The 20,255-nt window shown below is 49.1% G+C and overlaps 12 protein-coding genes and 1 pseudogene across 12 annotated transcripts, besides 16 other annotated features; all 13 read right to left on the bottom strand.

Annotated features, from left to right (window-relative positions):
• Positions 1-97: 97 nt before the first annotated feature.
• Positions 98-136: a microsatellite.
• A 24-nt stretch (positions 137-160) lies between these two features.
• Positions 161-742, bottom strand: TraAM80_00032 (large subunit ribosomal protein L18e; the record flags this gene model as incomplete). Its single annotated transcript, XM_029377128.1, has 1 exon — positions 161-742. The coding sequence occupies one exon, from the start codon at positions 740-742 to the stop codon at positions 161-163; it is 582 nt and encodes a 193-aa protein (XP_029243018.1).
• A 396-nt stretch (positions 743-1,138) lies between these two features.
• On the bottom strand, positions 1,139-1,936 carry TraAM80_00031 (uncharacterized protein; the record flags this gene model as incomplete). Its single annotated transcript, XM_029377127.1, has 1 exon — positions 1,139-1,936. The coding sequence occupies one exon, from the start codon at positions 1,934-1,936 to the stop codon at positions 1,139-1,141; it is 798 nt and encodes a 265-aa protein (XP_029243017.1).
• Positions 1,937-2,175: 239 nt separating this feature from the next.
• Positions 2,176-2,247: a microsatellite.
• A 77-nt stretch (positions 2,248-2,324) lies between these two features.
• TraAM80_00030 (methyltransferase) lies at positions 2,325-3,587 on the bottom strand (the record flags this gene model as incomplete). The annotated part of the gene is made up of 1 exon (XM_029377126.1): positions 2,325-3,587. The coding sequence occupies one exon, from the start codon at positions 3,585-3,587 to the stop codon at positions 2,325-2,327; it is 1,263 nt and encodes a 420-aa protein (XP_029243016.1).
• Positions 3,588-3,701: 114 nt separating this feature from the next.
• Positions 3,702-3,724: a microsatellite.
• Positions 3,725-3,852: 128 nt separating this feature from the next.
• Positions 3,853-3,874: a microsatellite.
• Positions 3,875-4,074: 200 nt separating this feature from the next.
• TraAM80_00029 (putative amino acid permease-like protein) lies at positions 4,075-5,718 on the bottom strand (the record flags this gene model as incomplete). Its single annotated transcript, XM_029377125.1, has 1 exon — positions 4,075-5,718. One exon carries the CDS (start codon positions 5,716-5,718, stop codon positions 4,075-4,077), a length of 1,644 nt encoding a protein of 547 aa, XP_029243015.1.
• A 315-nt stretch (positions 5,719-6,033) lies between these two features.
• Positions 6,034-6,054: a microsatellite.
• Positions 6,055-6,307: 253 nt separating this feature from the next.
• Positions 6,308-7,108, bottom strand: TraAM80_00028 (chaperone DnaJ protein; the record flags this gene model as incomplete). The annotated part of the gene is made up of 1 exon (XM_029377124.1): positions 6,308-7,108. One exon carries the CDS (start codon positions 7,106-7,108, stop codon positions 6,308-6,310), a length of 801 nt encoding a protein of 266 aa, XP_029243014.1.
• A 379-nt stretch (positions 7,109-7,487) lies between these two features.
• Positions 7,488-7,510: a microsatellite.
• Positions 7,511-7,593: 83 nt separating this feature from the next.
• Positions 7,594-7,647: a sequence feature (A-rich).
• A 56-nt stretch (positions 7,648-7,703) lies between these two features.
• Positions 7,704-8,183, bottom strand: TraAM80_00027 (uncharacterized protein; the record flags this gene model as incomplete). The annotated part of the gene is made up of 1 exon (XM_029377123.1): positions 7,704-8,183. The coding sequence occupies one exon, from the start codon at positions 8,181-8,183 to the stop codon at positions 7,704-7,706; it is 480 nt and encodes a 159-aa protein (XP_029243013.1).
• A 329-nt stretch (positions 8,184-8,512) lies between these two features.
• Positions 8,513-8,553: a sequence feature (A-rich).
• Positions 8,554-8,659: 106 nt separating this feature from the next.
• On the bottom strand, positions 8,660-10,708 carry TraAM80_00026 (metallo-peptidase, Clan MA(E), Family M3; the record flags this gene model as incomplete). Its single annotated transcript, XM_029377122.1, has 1 exon — positions 8,660-10,708. The coding sequence occupies one exon, from the start codon at positions 10,706-10,708 to the stop codon at positions 8,660-8,662; it is 2,049 nt and encodes a 682-aa protein (XP_029243012.1).
• A 167-nt stretch (positions 10,709-10,875) lies between these two features.
• Positions 10,876-10,902: a microsatellite.
• Positions 10,903-11,011: 109 nt separating this feature from the next.
• Positions 11,012-11,090: a microsatellite.
• Positions 11,091-11,137: 47 nt separating this feature from the next.
• TraAM80_00025 (uncharacterized protein) lies at positions 11,138-12,016 on the bottom strand (the record flags this gene model as incomplete). The annotated part of the gene is made up of 1 exon (XM_029377121.1): positions 11,138-12,016. One exon carries the CDS (start codon positions 12,014-12,016, stop codon positions 11,138-11,140), a length of 879 nt encoding a protein of 292 aa, XP_029243011.1.
• A 349-nt stretch (positions 12,017-12,365) lies between these two features.
• Positions 12,366-12,423: a microsatellite.
• A 348-nt stretch (positions 12,424-12,771) lies between these two features.
• Positions 12,772-15,144, bottom strand: TraAM80_00024 (uncharacterized protein; the record flags this gene model as incomplete). The annotated part of the gene is made up of 1 exon (XM_029377120.1): positions 12,772-15,144. The coding sequence occupies one exon, from the start codon at positions 15,142-15,144 to the stop codon at positions 12,772-12,774; it is 2,373 nt and encodes a 790-aa protein (XP_029243010.1).
• Positions 15,145-15,631: 487 nt separating this feature from the next.
• Positions 15,632-15,650: a microsatellite.
• Positions 15,651-15,777: 127 nt separating this feature from the next.
• TraAM80_00023 (asparaginase) lies at positions 15,778-16,887 on the bottom strand (the record flags this gene model as incomplete). The annotated part of the gene is made up of 1 exon (XM_029377119.1): positions 15,778-16,887. One exon carries the CDS (start codon positions 16,885-16,887, stop codon positions 15,778-15,780), a length of 1,110 nt encoding a protein of 369 aa, XP_029243009.1.
• A 39-nt stretch (positions 16,888-16,926) lies between these two features.
• Positions 16,927-16,948: a microsatellite.
• Positions 16,949-17,125: 177 nt separating this feature from the next.
• Positions 17,126-17,156: a microsatellite.
• Positions 17,157-17,215: a microsatellite.
• A 110-nt stretch (positions 17,216-17,325) lies between these two features.
• Positions 17,326-17,718, bottom strand: TraAM80_00022 (60S ribosomal protein L22; the record flags this gene model as incomplete). Its single annotated transcript, XM_029377118.1, has 1 exon — positions 17,326-17,718. The coding sequence occupies one exon, from the start codon at positions 17,716-17,718 to the stop codon at positions 17,326-17,328; it is 393 nt and encodes a 130-aa protein (XP_029243008.1).
• A 447-nt stretch (positions 17,719-18,165) lies between these two features.
• Positions 18,166-18,687, bottom strand: TraAM80_00021 (uncharacterized protein; the record flags this gene model as incomplete). Its single annotated transcript, XM_029377117.1, has 1 exon — positions 18,166-18,687. The coding sequence occupies one exon, from the start codon at positions 18,685-18,687 to the stop codon at positions 18,166-18,168; it is 522 nt and encodes a 173-aa protein (XP_029243007.1).
• Positions 18,688-18,862: 175 nt separating this feature from the next.
• Positions 18,863-18,892: a microsatellite.
• Positions 18,893-19,072: 180 nt separating this feature from the next.
• TraAM80_00020 (hypothetical protein) lies at positions 19,073-20,123 on the bottom strand (annotated as a pseudogene).
• Between the last annotated feature and the right edge of the window lie 132 nt (positions 20,124-20,255).

The following is a 20,255-nucleotide window of genomic DNA, read 5'->3' as shown; positions in this document are numbered from 1 at the left end:
AAACAGGCAGAACATGCCACTTTTCCATTATTCGAGATGGCCCACTCCTTGCGGTGTATGCACCGTAAGGAGTGGACTGTCAAAGGTCAGCGGAGTAAAAGCAATAACAACAAAAGACAAAAACAAAACAAAATCAGGCTTTTTTCGCTTCCTCCATTTCTTACTTGTGGCGGAAGGCACGACGGCGGGTACCGACGCGTTGGCGTTCCTTCCCGCGGTTCGATACGAAGGGCTTCGCGTGGCCGCCGGGTACGCCCGCCGCTCCAAAGTGCTTCACAGATTCGCGCCCAGACTTGCGGCCGCGCAGCAGGAAGGTATTCTTTCCGGTCGGCGCCACCATTGCGAGCTGGTCAAATGTCAGGCACTCACCACCAGCACCAGTGATGCGTTCGCGGGCGCTCTTCGAGAAGCGAAGAGCACACACGCGCAGAGCCGGGATGCGGGTCATGCGGACATCGTCAAGCACATCACCAACGATGACGGCGATAGGGGACTTCTTGCCCTTCTCCAGCCACACTGACCTGCGCTTCATGCAGACGGCAATTCGGCTCAGAGAGACGGGGGCGCGGTTGCCTCGGCTCTTAAGCAGGCGCTGGTGGATGAGCTTGTTGAACGGGGAGTTGGTGCGCTGGGCGAGGAACTTGTAAAGCTTGATGAGAAGCTTGATGTACGGGTTCGTCGAGTACGTGTGGTGGCGCACCACGCGCTTCTTCTTCTGGACTCCGGTGAGGTCAACTCCCATTTATTCCGCAAAGCTGAAGCAGAAACAAAAAAAAAAGGAGAGGCTAAAGCCTGTAGATGTGTATTTAAAAAATTAAGAAGAGATAGAAGAAGAAGATATTTCCCCTTTTTAAGTAGAAAAGAAAAAGCACAAAAATATACACTCTGCACCCCCTTGCCGCCGTGTCTACGTGTATGGAAAGCTTGCGCAACCGCGGCTTTCTCACACGGAGATGTAACTGATAATTCCTGCATGAATAATCATAAAAGTAGAGCACATATTCATTTGTCTATTCCGTCCGTTCATTCTGTGGTGCCGCCATCTCTCCCCTCTAGTTTTCTCACACAGCGGCATAAAAAGGAAAAAAAAGGAGTATGAGGAGTACATCGATACAACGGAACGCAACCATCAATCATATTACCCCGGTTTAAACTTCACCGAGTCGAAACCATGCAATTGGGACTTAAGACCCTGTGGGTTGGCCCAGGCGCTGTTGCCGTATGTGAGGTCCTCGTCTTCAATCATCTTTTTCGCCTCCTCCTGCTTCCTGAAGTAATACGCCATAAGCTCTGACTGCGTCTTGGCATCTACAACGGGCTCGCGCGGAGGAGCAGGGGCATCCTTGGCCGTAAGCTTCACCGTAATCTTTGTTTTGTCGTTCTTACCAACATATTTTGCAAGGTCGGCAGCCCGATCAAGTTGTTTGCCACTCCACCACATGGTCGCCACGCCCTGCAGGATGTCCTCCGTAGTTGCCCCGTCGTCAATGATGCTGAGAAGACGGTGTGCCTTGGAGCGATCCGCGTCAGCGGTGCTGTCGTCATCCAACATCCGTGTTAAACGCTTTACCGCATCTGTCCCACTGCACTCGGCCGGAAATAGAATCATGACACCTCCTTTGAATGCGTTCACCAAGGCGTCTAACTCTTCCTGGGCACATGTCAACCGCCTTTCTGCGCGTTCGAGTGACATGTAACGTTCGGCATCGGCGACAGGGCCAAGCAGGTGGTGCTGCTGCTCCTCTGCACAAGAGTCCTTGGCAAGTTGCTTCGCAGCTGCTATCATCCACTTAATGCGCACTCTTGTATTACGCATTCGCTGCAGCACATCTGTCGCCTCACCGACGTTTGTGGTCCCGGGGAATGACGCCAAAAAGACGTCGTAGTCTTTGCTGTACTCATCTTTTGGCAGACGCTTGCACTCGATGAGAACCATCACTGAAGGCCACGCGGCCACACTCGTTTAACACGAAGAATGACGCACACAACGCCTACAAGTAATAAATAAACAAAAATATGTCTGTAAAAAGGCGTCGGTCCGTGTTTATCGGCCCGTCGGCTCCTCTTCCCTTCTCCCCCCTTTTGTCTGTGTTCTTTTTTTATGTTAATGTTGCTGATAAAAACCCACAAGAAGGTGGTGAGGACGAAGGAGACAGAAAAGACAGAACAAAAGGTCACAAAAAACAACAACACTGAAACACACACACACACACACAAAACAAAAAACTACAAAAAAACATCGCCAACGATCGCCTCTGCAGCCAAACCTCCCCCCACCCCCACACACGCGCACACTGACAGACTGAAGAAAAAAAGGGCACGCGTCAATGGGAGGACGAGGCAGTTATCCAGCGCAGCTGCTGTGCGTAGTCAAGATGCACCTCCACATTCTCCCACAACCCGCTCCGTTCTATGAGAGAAGCCACACGCTCTCCCTGCAGTCCCACCTCCACAATGAAATTTGGTGCATCGACAAGAGCCTTATCACGATGCGCCTTCGGCTTCAACATGGTAGCCCCCAATTCGCAGAGCTCCTGAAAATAGAAATATTGATGGTTCTCCCGCTTAGCATCGCCCACCAAGGCAAGCTTCGATTCCCAAAGTTTTATGCTAGGAGGGAGGCAAAAGTACTGCTCCGGAAGTACATAAGGAGGATTTGAGACAATAATGTCCAACGAATCCACGTATGAATCTGCCAGTTTTGTCTTTCTTTTCCCGCCCATTTCCTCCTCATTTTTTTCACTACTGGAATTGCCATCAGGTGCAAAAAAGGCCTCAAACATGTCGCTTTTGATTGCACGATAACGCGATGAGGGAATACCATTTCGTCTTGCATTCTCCTCAGAGACCTGTACGGCCTCATCCATAATATCAACCGCCACAACTTCTGTGTGTGGTACATGCACGGCGATGGCAATACCAACACATCCAGTGCCACAGCACATGTCTAATACACGTAACGGTGGCTTGTCACCGGCTACTGAGTGGGCAAGATATTTCTGAACAAACCAGTGAGTCCACATCTCTGTCTCCGGTCTTGGACACAGTAGTGGAGGAGAGCAGTGAATATTGCACCCATAAAAAGGCTGATGTCCGATAATATATGCAAGAGGTTTATGCAGATCAACACGCTGCAGCACCGCCTTCTTAACAGCACTACGTACTGCGTCCTTCTCGCTCCACCCCGCGCCGAGCGCCCACTCTTCCAACCACTGCACCTCCAATGCACTTTGATACCGCATTGCCTTGTCCTCTTTTCCCTCTCCTTCCGAAGTGTAATGTGTCTCAAAAAGCATCTGTGCAAGCAGTCGCCTCTCTTCCATGGACAAACACGACTCTTTCAGCGACTTTCCTCTATACGTTTTGGGTAGTGCCTGCAGTTCCGCCTCGACCATCTCAACAACAGATTCTTCCGCACCCTCACCTTCAACCCCACCGGCATCTTCGTTATCCTTTGCTGACTCATCCACCCCGTCAATGTGCACAGTTGGGACCTTCTGCACCTTACGTGTCATTCTCTCGGAGGCAATCGCGCGAGAAACAGAGAACAGCGCAACTGCCACGGCGCATGGATTCCAGCGCCGCATATCTTGTATGTCTGTTTCCCAACCTTCAATCGTATTCTTTTTCTCCTTCGATTTGCCTTGTATCCGTCTGGAGAGTGTGCGGGAGGAGCTAAGGCGTCTCCCTGCTAATAACGAAGAGAGAGAGAGAGAGAGAAAGAAAAAAAAAAAACAAGGAGGAAAGTAAGTAGGCGAGGAACCATTTAGCAAAGAAACCGAAAAGAAAGGGAAACAAGAATGTCACCAAGTGCATAAACACGAGAAACAATGAGAGAAAGAGAAAGAGAGGGTGTGTGTGTGTGTGTGTGTGTCATGGGTATTAAACTCCACTTCGCAGCATGTGCACATACCTTTCTTTGTTCAGATAACAACAAATAAATAAATAAAGGTTTACTACGAAAGAGGCAACAACAGCAACAAGGTCGGGGAGGAAAAAAAAAAATGCGAATATGTCGCATCCGTAGCAGCAGCGGCAGGAAATTTTAAAAAACTGAACTTACAGCACAACACTCTAAGCTGTGTACTTTTTGATCATAAACGCTATTCCGACGACGGAAAAGCCAACCCCTGAAACAATAAGCAACACGGCGAGACCCATGAGAAGACGTGCGAAACGGTACGGAGAAGTTCCTACCAACGGAGTGCGTGAGAACAAAAACCACGCAATCAAACCAGGAGCCGTTAGCATCAAAAAAGTGCCAAATAATGCACCAATGAAACCAATCGCCACTGAAATTCCCGGTATAACAGCAGCCAGCAAGATTGTCGTACTAACAATAAAAAAAGCCTCAAAAACGATAGCCAGACGGGTGGTATCTTCAGGGGAACCTACGTCCCTGTCAATACCCACACCAGACACATTGTCTATCGTATCCCACGCAACCCCCCCGTGGCCACAATAGTCAGTATCCCCTAGCTGTCGTTCCTCCTCAATACGCTCTGTCTGAGTACTCCACGTCAGTGCGTTCATAATAAGTCGGTGAAGTCCACGACGGGCACCGACAGAAAGAATGGGATAAACGCAAACAAAGTGGAAAAAAAGCCCAAGGCGTCCAATATTGACCACCAGATCATCTTTAGGGTAGTTACGCACAATATCACCCCCCGAGGCACTACTGGCCACTAAATCACCAAATGTCAAATATCCAAACACTCCTGTTGCGGCATAACAGCAGACAATAATAGGAAAGGCAATATAAACACTTTTCATCATGTTATGTAATGTACGTTCTTTCAGTTCCTTGTAGTAATATGGTACATTGTAATGGTAATCAAACGCTACACCATACATCGACATTGTGCGGAATAATCCTGTGCCTACATGATACCAATTAATTTCACCACGATCCACGGGATCAATTTTGGGATACGGCGGAGTCTGACGACTTGTGAAATAACGTGCAACGGCAGTTGCCACAATGTAGAATATAGTGAGAAAACCCAATATGGATGTCCACTTGAGCTCATCCATATTACGCACGCAACTCAAAAGGAAGAAGATAACGCCAGATATGAAAAGCCAAAAAAAACGCGTGACAATAATACCGGAGCCATGCAAAAAACTTTCCACCACAGGAGGTATAGAGTCAGCAATGATGCGTGAGTAAATGATAAGAGTTCCGTAGTTCCCAAAAAAAATAATGGACTCCACTAGTACTGTTATAATTCGACGACGTTTGCGACATTTGATTTCATTTTCCACGTGACGCATGCGAAGAGCCTCCAGTTCTACGGTCCCGTTTCCCACTTCAGAATGGTCCCCTAAAACTGTAGATGATTCCAGTATAGAGAAATCTTCCAACGTCATGGAAGGAAATATAGTGAACGCCATAACCTCGGTAAATGAAAAACGCTGTGCCGCGTCGCAGCCAGCAATAAGGGCAAAAACGGCAAATCCTGCAAGAAAAGCAGTGCATAGCATCAGTACAAGAGCACCAACGACTGAGGCCTCATACATGGCAAGCGGCAGTGAGAGTACCCCAGCCCCAATAACATTGCAGAGCGTATTTATAGTTGCCCCAGCCACAGAACCGTTGCGAGGCTCCTCTGCCACGCCAACAACCGACAGACGACGCGCGACGCGAGCACTGATGCGACTCGTCAAAGACTGACGAGCAATAGTTTCACCCAGCAAATACTCTCGACTAACGTTCATGACGCTCGCCCACGTTCTACGGATTGAGTCACGGTGGCTTCCAATGCAGACGATGACTCTTGTGTATTCTGTTTCCTAATTTATTTTGTTTTTTGGTGTGCTTATGCTAATGTCTTCTCTAGTTGCTTTTAGCCGATGTTGTTGTTTCCTGAAGCACAAGTAGGAAGGACAATTAAAAAAAAAGATATATAGATAGATAGAGATAGCAAACATCAAACCAATAAAGGCGCTGCCTAAAAAGACACCACAACTAGAAGAGACGCCGCGCCAAAGGCACTTATCCCCTCCTTCCTCTTAACATGTGTGTGGCAAATGCAAACACACACACACACACACCCTTACTTGTTGCTTCTGTGTCAACCCAGGTGTGTAAAAGAAAGGAGTGCGGGATGAAGAATTATACTTCATGCCAGGGCAACGATCGCACCGCCTCCCCCCAAAAATATTCTATGGCATGTACTGAACTTAGCCATCTATGATATCCATCCACTCAGTTTCTCTCCCATCCGCACTTCCATTTGTTTCTTTACTCTTCTTCTTGAGGTGTTCGCATCGGTGTGGGCATGCGTTTTATCCCGCTTAATTGGCGTTAATTCCGCGCCTTTTTGCGCGGTGGTACAGTGGCGCGTTGTGTCGCTTCTGCCTTGCGCTTCTTCTTCGTGCCAGTTTGCACCGCCCCTTTTGTGGCTCCCTTGGGCTGCAAGTACTTGGACTCCAGACTGCTCATCATCTTGCCCCACTCCGCCTTCTGATCTTGCCTCATCAGCGCCTGTAACGCGTGCAAGTCACCTCCATTCTTCTCAGCGGAAAGGCCCATACCGTCAAGCGCGTCGGCGGCCTCTTTGCGCTCCTTCCTCAATGCCCGCATAACTTGTTTAACCACCGCTTCGGAACTCGTCAGTTTCCAGGCCTCAGTCGGTTGTAAAGATCCGTTTTCCACGAGACCACGTACAAGCTCCCGCAGACGCCAAATTTCATCCTCCTTTCGGTTGTCAAAGAGAAGTTCCTCCCGTGCCATGCGCCGAAAGTTCCCTTTACACTTATTGTAGCACGACATGACATCCTCCGTCTCCTCAGGTGACCCTGCATACGTGGCGTAGAACATCCGTACCCGCTCCTTCATTTCCGCAGAGCGTTCCGCCATCGTGGCCTCACTGTTTTCCTCAGACGCAACTCCAGGAATAACGCCAGTTGCATCATACACACGACGCTTCTCTGAGTCACCCAAAACACTGTAGGCATTTGCAATCTCCTTGAACTTTGTCTCCCCGTTTGGGTTACGATCTGGGTGATACTGAAGCGCCAGACGCCTGTAGACACGGGATATGTCCCCCTCGACGGCGTCCTGTGGCACACCAAGAACATCGTAGAGTGGACGTTTAAATGACATTTCTGTATGTCTGTTTTTTTTTCCTTGTTTTGCTTTTTCTTTTGTGTGTGTAAACACTGTATCAACGAATATTGGTTTTGTGTTTTTGCTTGTCTTGTTTAAGCAAAACTAGAGAGAAAACGTTGGAAGGAAAACAGTATGGGCGATCCATACACGCTTCCCACCCCTGATATCTGCCTTTGTATGCCGTCACGGACTATTCTGAGTTAGACACACCTCCTTTCGTGAGCACGCATGTGTTTGCGTAATGCCCCCACCCCACACAGACACAAACACACATTGTTTCCTAAACACAGTCAGGGTGTCTTCAACCCTCTCGACCCCCTATGCCTCCATGGTGCCACATAAACATATATGCATCGCATATTACACAAAGAACGAGAGAGAGAGAGAGAGAGAGAGTCACATCTGCGTTGTCTTCTCTCCACTAGCGTGTTCCTCACCTCACTTCCACCCACGCCCATCATTGTCCTCAACTCTATGTCCTTTTTTTTTTTCCTTTCCATTTCGTTACTTCTTCTTTCTTTCTTCTTCCCTTCCCTTGTCGTTGCCATTCTTCGCGTCAGTTTCCTTATCCATCGTTGCGTGCATCTGACTACTTAGCCTTGGCCTTCACCGCGTCAGCAAACTTCCTCACATCCTCCGGCTTCCAGTTTGCGTTCGCCGCCTCCTCGGCCACGTACTTGTCGAAGGCCTCCACGCCCTTCTCCTTGAGAAACGCAACGCCCTGCTCAATGTTCGCTTCACGTGCTACCGCGTCAAGATGCGCGGGACCGTCGCCGCAGTAGGCGGCAAGTTCTGCAACCGTATAACGTGTCAGCTTCACCCGCGCCACTTGCCGCTCGAGAACTTTCTTTTGCTCCACGGAGAGGGTTTTGGCATACTCCAACAGCTCCGACTGCCAATTCTCACCAAACTGGTGCACAATGTTGCACTCCTTGACAGGTGTCTTGTTCTTGAAGTGCAACTCACCCGTCAAAATCCTGTGAAGGGTATTCATCTTGGCATTTGCAGTCACCGCTGTGGGAGCGGCAGTGGCAGCCGCAGCTGCAAGCACACCAAACGAGCGACGCATCCTTTTCTTTTCAACCACTCACGCACTAACACAGCTGCCTACTTTGCACCGCAGACCTCACTTTGTCCTTCGAATATTCTCGAGATGCGTTATTGTGGTCACTGCAGTGAGAAGGGCGAATAATAATAAAAATGTGTGCGTTAGAGCAATAATAAGAGGAGGGAAAAGAAGAACAGATGTACGGTGAAAATCCCTACGCACTGTAAGTGCTCCTCTTGAGCATACACATATCTGTTAGCCTTGGTGTGTGGAAAATGCGCCCCTTCTGCCGTCGACGTGGGCCACAGGGAAACAAGTAAGAGCTGCATCAACACTGCCGCCTCCGTCGGTTCTTGTTGTTGTTGTGTATGCTTTTTTTTTTGTCTTTATTCACTTCACCTTTTTTCTCCGCTTCTTTCTTCCTCAAAGTGACACAGTCGCTGCTTAATTTATCTTGTTCCCTCCTCCCCTACCCCACCACTGCCCTTTATGCGGGTTTATGCCCAGATGTCAATTTCGTCCAGGTCGTCACCCAAATACTTCTCAATGACCTCCACAGGATTGCACGCTGCACCATACCGCATGACGCTCTGCACCAGTTCTTTTCCCGCAGCGCGATTAAGAGGATCCTTTTCAAACTTCTTTGACCAAATGCGTCGAGCAACGGAAAGACTGTAGAGGTATCCGTAGTAGCCGGCAGGATACCCAGACAGGTGTTCAAACGACAGGGTTCCAAGCACACCACTCTCCGTTGGTGTAACCAGTGAGAGAGGGGTACATACGTCAATGAGAATCTTCGCCAAGTTGTATGTGCCGCGGCCGTAGTCACTACTGTCGCCCAGGGTGCGCTTGCCCAGGCTTCCGTTTTGACCGTTGGGAAAGTAGACTGTGTACGGCTGCGGGCCGTGCAGCGTCTGGTCAACCGCCGATAGCACCACCTGATCCATCATGTCTAAACACTTAAACATGTTGGCCGCCGCGTTCCGTTTCATCACCATATCAAACGAAATAGGCTCCCGTGTGTTAATCCGATGTGCCCACAACCGCACAAACTCATGAGAGGTTAAAAATTGTTCAAAAAGTTGCGAAAAGGTCTCCACAAAATCAATGCTGGAACGCGTGCCAGCCAAATTCTGTACTTTTGTTTGCCCAAAAATTGTATGCATTGCATGACCAAATTCGTGAAAGACTGTCGTGACTTCGTTTGGATGCATGAGGGTGGACTCGTCATCGTAGCGTCCGTTGGAGAATCGCTGCGCCGGAGTGAGGGAGCCCACGTTACACGTTAAAACCACAACTGGATACTGTCGTTCTGGCAGCTTCAAGCCTACCCGTGCGAGAGCCTCTTGATGGGGTCTGCATCCCAGCTGCAAGGTGAGGTGTCCGGCCTGGCAGTACTTCATCTCATTGACGTACATGTCCAGAACAATAACGCCCAAGAAGGACCTGTCTTCGTCATACACCAAGAACTTCTTGGCATCCTGGTTAAACACTTCCTCCTTCTCAAACGGCACCTGCTCCAGACGTAGACCAAATACCTCCGAGCACAGACACTGAATTCCCCGTATGCAGTTGGCTACAGAAAAGTATTCTGCTGCCTTCTCAGGCTCGACGTCATTGCGTAGCGAATGCGCCACACGAGCCCGAGTATCATCAGTAATGTTTTGGCGGTTACGTACCTCCCCCACATTCCGTTGAATGAGTTCTAATTCCTTCGCTGCGTCTGGACGATACTTATGAGCAATGCCGCAAAGGAAATGCCAAACACGCTGTTGGTTTCCCAGCATTGTTCCCCGAAGCTGCTGCTCTGCGTAGCTCTCAAAACCAAGAAGTTGCGCAAGCTGATAGCGACAATGCAGAAGGTAACGGAGCGTCGCAAAAGGATTCTTCGACCCTTGCTCTGTCAAGAAGCGCATCGCTAACTCCTCCTTCTCAATGTTCATCTCCGTCACCTTTTCCCTAAGTGAATCTGGCAGGTGAATACCATTGCTTTCCATGTCACGTTTTAGTTGCACAACGTTCTTGATTTCCTCATCATCAAGCTGCATTCGTCCCTCAGGACTGTCTAATTCAACAATAACATTGTACAGGTCTCGGCGGGAATTCACTTTACTCATATATTCATACCCCTTTTGAAAGGCGTATGACGCATACTTCTTGTACTCTTCATCTGGATGAATTTGCCGCACAAATTCACACGGGTCCAGCAGCAGACAGAGAACATTGCTCGTCGAGTCAATAAGATCATGCTTCTCTTTCGCACTCTTTACTTTGGGAATTTCATTCAGCAGCGCGTCGCACACCGCAATGGTTTGATCCACTGTCTCCGCCAGCACGGTCTTGGAAGAGAGGAAGCTCAGGCTTGGTATCTCGCCCGCCACCGCCTTTATCGGCACCTCATCGCTTCGCGCCGGCGACGATGGCATTGCTGCTGCAGCAGTCAAGGGGTTTGATATCGTGGTGGCGTAGCGGGCGTTCATCCCCCTCCAGGCAACGGAGGGATATGCGCGGAAGCAAATGCCTCCCCAACGCACATGACGCAGCATTGTCTATCTGCTAGCGGGGGACTCTGACAAAACGACTTTCTGAAAGTTTTTTCCAGAAGGGAGGGGAAAGGAAAATTGCTATAATACAGGAAATCCCTCGGTTACGGGCAGAGATTACTTTAGCATCCATCGTGATGCGCAAATGTCAGAGAAAGAAAAACCGTGCATGCGTGTGTGTGTGTGTGTTTGTGTGTAAGTGAGAGTAAGGAAGTTTGCCTGTGTATATGAAACGCAGGTGTTCTACAACCTTTCGCATCATAGCCGTTGTGTATTTGTTTGCTCCGTCAAACTCGCTTGCATCCTACGCATACACACAAACACATGTAGAGACAAGCAAACACAAAATTCAGTGAAACACACACACACACAAAAACAAAAAAAACCGTTACCTCGCAAAAGCAAGCAAACAAACAAAAGCGCCCATGTTTTCTATGCAAAAGGAACGTTCCAGCTGGTTTTTGCGAAGGCGGTGGATAGCTCTGTGTGCGCCATGGATTGCCAACGTTCGTCCTTTAAGTCCCGTGGTGGCATCTCATCCCGGACCTTGGCAAACCAGCGACGTGAATTCTGAAGATCTCCATTTTGGTAATACGCCTGTGCAAGTCGGCACGCATACTCCAAGTTTGTCGGATCATTATCTACCGCCTTTTTGTGAAGCGCAATACTTCTGGACCACATCTCACTCCAGCCCGGTACCCCGCACCATATCCCATAGGGGCGTGTGGGACTGTACCACTTATATGCACAGCGACCACAGAGGGATCCGAGTGCGTTGGGGATGTCTGAGTCGCTAGGGAGCAACTCCATACCTTTTTCCCCACGTTTCATAATGGCATTGTAGTTCTCCAACAGTCCTAAACCGATAAAACTCTTAATATAGTAAAGCGCCTCTGCCTCACGCGTGGCACACATCACATATGTTCGATAGCACGGGCCATACTCCGGATTTTCGTTTATGCATTTGCGACTCACATCAACACCGCGCTGTAGAAGATCTAACCGATCGCACCAGTGATCTCGGAACACTTTGTTTTTGTTCTTGTCGTACAAGACGGTAGTTTCCGCGAGAAGCGCCATCACCTCTGGACTGGAGGGATTCTTCGCAAAAAGTCGTTCCGCGTAGTCAAATGCACTCTCCCCCAGTGAGAAGCTCAGCAGCTGGTCGCGAAACTCGCGGTAGTTGGCAAACTCATCATTTTTCGCCTTCTCGGACGACGCTGATATTTCCTGCTGGGGCGATGCTGCTGCCGCACCACCCACGTTCGCCTCCCCCGCCACTGGGGCAGACTTGCTATTCCTACTACCCATCCTATTCGCCGCACTCCACGATACCCGGTTACCCTATTTTGCTTTCTTTTCTCCGCTTCCCTTTCCTGCCCCGCCACTGCTGCCTATGCCCCTCCCCTCGTATCTCTCAAGCCGCACAAGTAGAGGGAAGACACAAATTGAAGCACCCACATCCGCAACGGAAAAAATGCAAACAAATGAAAAAAAAAAATGAAACAGAAAAGGTGCGTCCCGCATGAGGAAAGGCAAGTGACAAAATGATAGGAATAATAACAATGTGGAAACTCTCCTTCCTCGACTTGCCGTTACTTGGAGAGCGGGGGAAAAAGACAAAGGAAAAGGTAATGCAGCACACACGGGCATGATGATAAAACACAAAAACAACAACCAAAAAAAAAAAGCGATAACACGACAACAAGAAAGGAAAAGCGCTTTGCTAGCAGCACAGAAAAGAAATCATTTTGAGAGACATATAGGAATGAGTATGCCACCGTCTTTATTGGGACCTTTTATCTCCACCTCGGCTAATTGCCAACTATCGTTCTCATCTCTCACTCTCTCTTCCTAACACTGTCGGCCCTATAGACACTTCTACTGCTTTTTCCTCGCTGTTCCGTTACTAGTATCATCTTCCTGGTGAAGACGGACTGGAACAACGACGACGCTGGTTATTGTCGATGTAGTTGTTGCCTTGTTTTCATGATATGCCTGACTGGTGCTTACCTTCTCACTCACTCTCTTGTGTGCGACAATCCAGGTGCAACCTCGCCTCCAAACTACTTGATGGACTCCACGAAATTGAGGAGATTCTGGAGTTCCGGACTATAGCTCGCAGTTCGTGTGTTTTGCTGCTCACGCTGCCCAGATTCCACGGTCAACGTCAACAAGGGCGACGGGAATCTCACTTCAGCCGTGGCAGCGGCAGCATGTGTACAATCATGTACAGCCTCTAATGTCGGTTTACTCTTCGCGGGCTGATCCCTATTGCCAGGTGACTGCGGCGGCATCTGCCGAGGAGGAGGTGACGACAATGACGATAGATCGGCATCACCGTTGCCGTTAAACGCACCCCTTTTTATCTCCTGCCGTAGCTGAGAAGCATGAAGGAACCTCTCATACTGGTCCTGATCAATTCGCGAGTTCACAGCAAGCAACTGTTGATGCAAGGCATTTAGTTTCCGTTCTTGCTCACTGAGATGCACCTGTATCTCATCCTCCTTGTTTTGCTTCTCCTCTGGATTGGCATCCGCCAGCAGACGCTCTGCATCCGAGGATGAAAGCGGCACTACGGTCACTTGATCCTGCGGCCCAAAAACACTGAAGGCAGGAATCCAACCATTAAGCACCGGTGGCAGCGGGACGCGAGCCACAAGCTGATCCTCAAAGTAACAAATAAGAAAATACGAGGGTGCCTCAAGCTCAAGAATAAATCGAAGCGTTGTGCCCCTCTTAAGTCTATATTTTTCCGGAAGCACACGACACTCTCCCTCGTTAGGGCCAACAATGCGTTGACCATCCCACACAACGCCTTCACCGTCCGTTCCCGCCATAAGCACTCCCGCAAGAATACGACCTGGACCAGCTCCAAGGCTGTCAACGTGAACTTCCCATGCTGTAACACCTGCATAAAGTGTTCGCGAAGCACAAACAAGAGAGTGGGTGGGTGTAACGTCCTGCAACCTTGTCAGTGTACGGCCACCGTAGATAAGAAGACCGTGCGCTTTAGCATCCTTGGGAACCTGAAGTGTAAATGCCTCGCGTCCCACATCAGACGGGTTGGGGAAGTTAAGATACCCTGTATCCAAAACATCTGGAACCCTAATACCCGCAGGAACGCTTACTGCTTTCAATAGTTCCATGTAGGTTGTCATGGTTGCAAAAGATTTTACCTCGGGCACTGTAACTCGTGGCATAGGAATTGGTTCGTGGCTTGACATCTTGAGACGACTTACGAGATCCATCACACGCAGGGACCACTTCTCTGACCGCCCATCCACCTGCTGCATGAGTGGGATAGAACGTAATAAGGTATCACATGTTTTTAGTCGCTCCGCATAGTATTCTATAAGTTCATTTGTTCTTCTTACCGTCAAGTCAATAATGTTTAACTGGGCATTGATCTGCATTTGCATACTCGATTTGAGTCCTTGGCACCACTTGGTGAGATCTCGAACAATCTCTTCAAAGTGCATATCTAATGCTGCGTCCTCACGCTTAGCCGAGTCATTTAGAATGCCCTTCCCACGTTGCAAATTGGAAACAATGGTATTGGCAACATTCAACTGGCTTCGACAACGCTCTGACCACATGCTGAGATCTCGCACATGCGCATCTGCAGCCTGTCGTAGGGTAATAAAAGGGTGATCCTTGTGAATTCCAGACACATGGCAACGACTCGAAACCAACACACCACAAATGGAGCACCAGAATTCAGCGTTCAAGTGAGGATATACAGAGCAACGGGCAATAAGCGTGTCATCTTCTTGAGCCTTGGGGCCCAGCATCAAAGCATCCATCGATGATGAATGAAGTGGAGTTTGCACAAATGCCCCTTCAGTTTGCGAAAAATTTCGAAGAGTTTCCGCCGACGCTCCATTTACCACCTCCGTAATAACCTCGGGGTTGTTAATGTGTTCGTCTGTCACTGTTTCTCTCCTTGGTGTTATTGCAGTTGCTGCTGCGGTTGTCATGTCGATGTACTTTCGCGTCGGCTCAATCGTCGTGCCAGTTGTCCTGCTTGGGGTGTGAGCCTCCGTAAGCTTCAAAAGGCGCGGTATCTCAGCATGGTTAAATCCCACCGCGGAGATGAGACGTGTTTGCATGGAAATACCGACGCGGAAAAATTCTGCCATTGTGACGCCATTGTTGGCTAAAGCGTCCTGCAGCCGCCTCCAGAGCAGTTCGCTTGTTTCTGGTCCAGAGGCTTGATGGTAAGGAGAGGCATCGCTCTGCCCTGGCGCCACCGACGCACCCACACTCTCGCTGGAACGCTCTCCCTGCTTGTTTGCGACAACCACTCGCTGAAGGGTGATACCCCCGCACGTTTTGCAAAACGTCGTCATGGTCGCCTTCTGCGGTGCATTGCTGCTGGTGTCGGGGAACGCGTTAGACTCTCCACAGACGGTGCACGCCAGCAAAGTTTCACTCATGCTTTTTTTTGTTTTTGTTGTCTCCGTTCCTTGGTTTGGTTGTCTTGTGTGGGTGCCTTCACGTTTGGGCCTTCCTCCAGCGAAAACAAAGATCTCCCCGCCCCCTCCGTTACCACAGGCACAATACGAGAAGCAAAACCAGCAGCAGCAACAACAATAACGGCAACGAAAAGAACAATGAAACTTCGCCTGTCCGTTGTTCCTCGCACATTTTCGAAAAGAGTCACATGCCGCCCAAACGTGAAAGGAGCACAAAAAAAAAAGGCAACGGAAGAAAAAGCGTTTCTACATGTACGATAAGGGAAAGCGTTAGCTATTTGAAAACAGAATGAATACATGCACCTGCAGAAGAAACCAAAACAATAACAACGTGAAACCCAAATCCCAGTTTTTTTTTAAAAAAATTATCACCTATTACTTATCCACAAGAAGCGGTGAGGCGTCCTGCACCCTCATATTACTTATGATCTCAGTTGTCCCAAAAGAGATATATATATATATATATAAACAGGTACTATTCTGCTTTTCATCACTATGCCTATAAAAATGTGTATGCGTGTTGAATCAGAGAAGAACAAATATTAGAAAATGTACTCCTTCTGACACTCCCATACAAATGGCACACACCACACACTACAATCGTGGTTGTGGTGGGGTGAGTTCACCGCGCAGATCGACACTGCTAAAGTACTTCTTTATGTCCTTTGTGGAAAGTCCAAGCCCTATAAGATACCTCAGCTTCATAATGCTGGCTTCAATGGTCATGTCAGATGCTGAAATCGCCCCCGCCTCCAACAGCTGATCGCCCGCGGCGTAGGCGCCCAGGTCCACAGAACCGTACAAGTTCTGCGTGCAAACACAAACGGCAATATCACGCTCCACCGCCCGCCTCACAGCCCTCTTCATAAAACCGCAAAGCGATGGCGCGTTTCCTCCACCAAAGGCGATGATAAGAATAGCACGTGCCTTTGTCAGCTCGACAGACTTCATTAAAAAACGTTTCCGCATCGACGGCCCCAACTTCAAACACAAGACCACCGACTTCATGTTGTCCATTATACGGAACTGACCAAGTGGAAAAGGACGAAGAAATGGTCGATGTAGACTCATGGTTCCATGCATTGTCGCCAACGGGGGAAAATGCGGAGAGTCAAATGGCGCAAGTCTTGCTCTGGAAACCTTGATTGTTCGATTTGCCCGGAATAGCCGCTCATCAAACAAGATGCAAACCTCACAAATCTGACTGCAGTTAGCAAAGAGCAGGGCAACAATCAAATTGCGTTTAAGGTCCGTGTAGAGACGGTCTGCTGGAATACACGAGCCGGTAAAAATGACAGGTTTCCCCAAGTTCTCCAGCATGAAACTGAGAGCGGTTGCAACAGCCACCATGGTGTCGGTTCCGTTGTGAATAACAAACCCACGGTATTTATGGTAGTTATCCCGGATGATAGCTGCCAGACGAACCCAATCGTCGTGGGTTTGGTCGGCCGAATGCTTTAACACATCCAATTCCATAACCTTGTGCGGTGGAACACCTGCCTTTTGCATATCTTCGTTATCCTGAAAAATATCAGTAAAGCTTCGCGGCTTTCCATCCTCTTCAGTGGAGGTGCCAGACACCCTGTAACTGCGAGCGTTGACCAAAAGAATTTCCTCACATTCGACGCCCAGTTCCTCAGCCAGTACAGGGTTTTGACGATCCTCTAGCGTGAGGGAATCCCGGCCCCAGACATACATCACCATTCCCTTAAGTGAAAACTGAAAGTCTACAACAAAAAAAGCATATATATATATATATATATATGCGTGTGTAGGTGTACGCGCCAGCGCAAAATAAAAAAACGGTGGAAAAAAATATTTAAGAAAAAAAATAGTGCGGCTGCTCCCACGACACAACAGATGGCACACGGGTGTTGCCGGCCGAGCAAGCCGACAAGAAGGGGGAGAAGAAGCAAGACGCAAGGCAGTCCTCTCGCGTCTTAACAAAAAAAAAAAAAAGGAAACATAAATAAAATGAAGAATGAACAAAGAAGAAAAAGTAATGCAGAGCAAAGATGGAAAAAAGAAAATGGCTTCACATCCTGTATTCGCCTTTCACTGGTGATGGAAAAGGAAGACATCCATACAAGTATGCAAATGGGTAAAGCGCCGCTCTCCCCACCCACACCACCGTGTCGTATCTTAAGCCTCCTCCTGGTCCTGGATGTTGAAGTACTTCAGCTGGTAGGTGTCCTTGCCCCGGGCGAGGATGCGGATCCAGTCACGGAGGTCCTTCTTCTTGAGAAACTTCTTCGTGAGGTACTTGAAGTACTTCTTGCGGTAGGCCATCGTCGTCGAAATCGTAAGGACGTTGTTGCGCAGACCAACACGCACCTTCTCCGTCAACTTCCCCTTGCGACCATTCAGCTTCACGTTGTCTTGGAAGTATTGCTCGAAGTTGCTGAGAATCTCCTCGCTGAAGATGCCGTCGTTGGCGGGAATGGTGCAGTCAATCCTGAACACCTTCTTCCCCTTCGCCAGCTGCTTCTGGCGGATGAAACCGCGGGAGCCGACCTTTGCGCGAACTGCCACCATACTTTTTGCTTCTTCTTGAGGCAAGAACAAAAGAAGGGGAAAGAACGTGAAGAATATAATATAATATAATAATAAACACGGCTGATTCCTTGAAGTTTCGTTAAAAATGGTTTGCGAATTGTGCAGACGAAAAAGACACACAAATTCCCTGCATCCTCGTTTACTCACCCCCCCCCCCTTCCCTCCTTGTGTCACAATGTTGTGTTAGAAAAAGAATGCATATGCATCCCAATGCGGGAGGGGAAGCGTGCGCACACATGTGACCGGTGCGCAAGCCCCGGTGAAATGTCAAACAGAGAAACCAAACAACGTCCAGGAGGATGCACGCAGACAAATGCAATAAACCGCCCCCTCCTCTCTCCCCCTCAGATCCACCAAATACAGAACAGCATACACGCTTCCACCCCGTCAGCCTCGCCAAAAAAAAAAAAACGCGCACGCAAAAACTCACTGTGCACGTTCACCCTCGTCTCTTGGATCCACGTGCGTTGCCGTAGTGTCATTCGCCTCCGTCTTGTCTACCGCATCTTCGTCCTCCTCCATAAAACGCTGTTCTCGCCGGTCGTGCCTCTTCACAGCGGCATTAGCCTCTTTACGGTTCCGACTCATCGCAAGCTGCCGAGCGCGAAACTCTCTAAACTTCTTGCGTTTCTCGATGTCCTCTTGTGCTCGCCGCTCCAACATCTCCTTCACGCGCTCCGCCTCCTCTGCGCGACGGCGTTCTTCTTCCTCATCCAACCGCTGCTGTTCCTCTGGGGCGATCCACGGTGCATCACCATCGTCGTCGGGATCAATCCCGGCCTTTTCCAGTTCCCGACGCCGCCGCCTCTCCATCTCATATTTCTTCATGTCGAACCGCACTATCGCCGTGCAGCACACGGCTCGCACCTGCCGCAGCTGCACTTGCTGAATAAACGGGAAGTGATGCCGTATCCCGGCAAGCCTCCTCACTGGTACTAAGGCAAACATCAAATCGCTATGGCTGGATTGCAAATATTATAGGCAACTAACTCACACACAAGCTCCAATCACGAACCTCCTCAATTCAGCTCACAGGTCACCCCACCATCACACAGCGGCACACAAAGAAAAAGCAAACAAAAAAAAAGGTATACAAACACCAAAAACAAAATATTTCAAATCAATATATATATATATATATTATATACATTATTTTTTATTCGCCTGTACGACTCTCGGCACCCAAACATTTACACATATGTCTATATCCACATGAGTGCGAAATTCTCACTCATGCCCCTCCCCTTCCAATAAAAATGAATTAAACGTTAAATAAAATCAACGATAAAGGCAACTGCTAAAACACGACATATTCAGACACAGACCGCAATCAAGAAATACCGGTGTCTACAGCAAACTCATCCGAAAGAGCACTATGGAGCGATTTTGGCGTTGATATGTAAGCACGAGATGCGTTAAGTTTGTCGCAAATGCCAAGGTGCAACTCACAAACGGACGGATCATTTGGATCTATGAGACCGCGTTTTTGCGCATAAAGGGTGTCACGCTGAAGAGCGAGAAGATCAGCCATGTAGTGATCTAAATCTTGTTCAACGGCCATCACGTTTTCTTGCAACAGGAGATGCTTGGCAGACTCGCGGGCCGAATCCACACCCATTGATGGCTCTACCAATTTAAAGACAGTTATACTTGTAGCATTGATGAGCAGCTACCCGCAAATCAACAAAAAAAAATGCACTTCCCACCGTAGCCGCACCAAATGAGCAGGTGTACCTACCTCAAACGCTGGTTCAAGCTTCATTTCCTCCAGAGATTTTCTATCCCCCACTACGCAAGCACCCCCACGATGATCTTCCGTCTGTGGAGCGTACTCAAGCGTCCCCAACGATGTCAACACACTGTCGTCGTTCCCCCCCCAGCGGGATCTTTAGTGGTGAAGTAAACCGTAGCTATACGTTGGTGGTGGCCTTCTTGTGAGAACGACGGGGAGTAAACGTGACGGCATAGGGTGGATCACCCGTTGGCTACTGCCTTGACAGGTACGCAGATGAGTCAGTTAGTCGACCCTTCACAGATATTGGTTCACCTCCCATGGTGGATGAACTGGGGCCAACAGCAAACTCGCGCCTCACCTCAGAAAGCTACTTCCTTAGCCAGTAGGTGGCCATGTTGAGACATCCGACCTCCGTCCATAGCGTTTCCTCCAAGTGCAAGAAGGGGCAAAACCAGGGCAGTATTAATGGGACAACGAGGGTCCCACGTGCATCTGTAAGCTGCGAAGGGAAGAAGTGCGGAGTGCACGCTTCTTCGTAGATTCCAAAGTAATGGGCCTAACTGGCGAGCGTCGCGTGTGTGTCAGCGTCGTCCCTGATGGTGCAAGACATCGCTTAGGTGTTGCTGCCGATGCTGCCGGCTTTTGCATGGCGGCAGGAAAGGAAACGACGGGTGGGTAAAAGCCAACACCCTTCAGCACCGTTGCAGCGCTTCAAGTCACATGGCACGTGCAACAGACAAACCAAGGAGGAAAAAAAGTCAAATAAACAAGACAAAAGAGA

This window comes from Trypanosoma rangeli, assembly GCF_003719475.1.
Source record: "Trypanosoma rangeli strain AM80 chromosome Unknown Tra_15.4_contig_00001, whole genome shotgun sequence".
Lineage (NCBI taxonomy): Eukaryota > Euglenozoa > Kinetoplastea > Trypanosomatida > Trypanosomatidae > Trypanosoma > Trypanosoma rangeli.
Note: the sequence above shows the minus strand (reverse complement) of the source record. Positions and strands in the feature narration are given on the sequence as shown.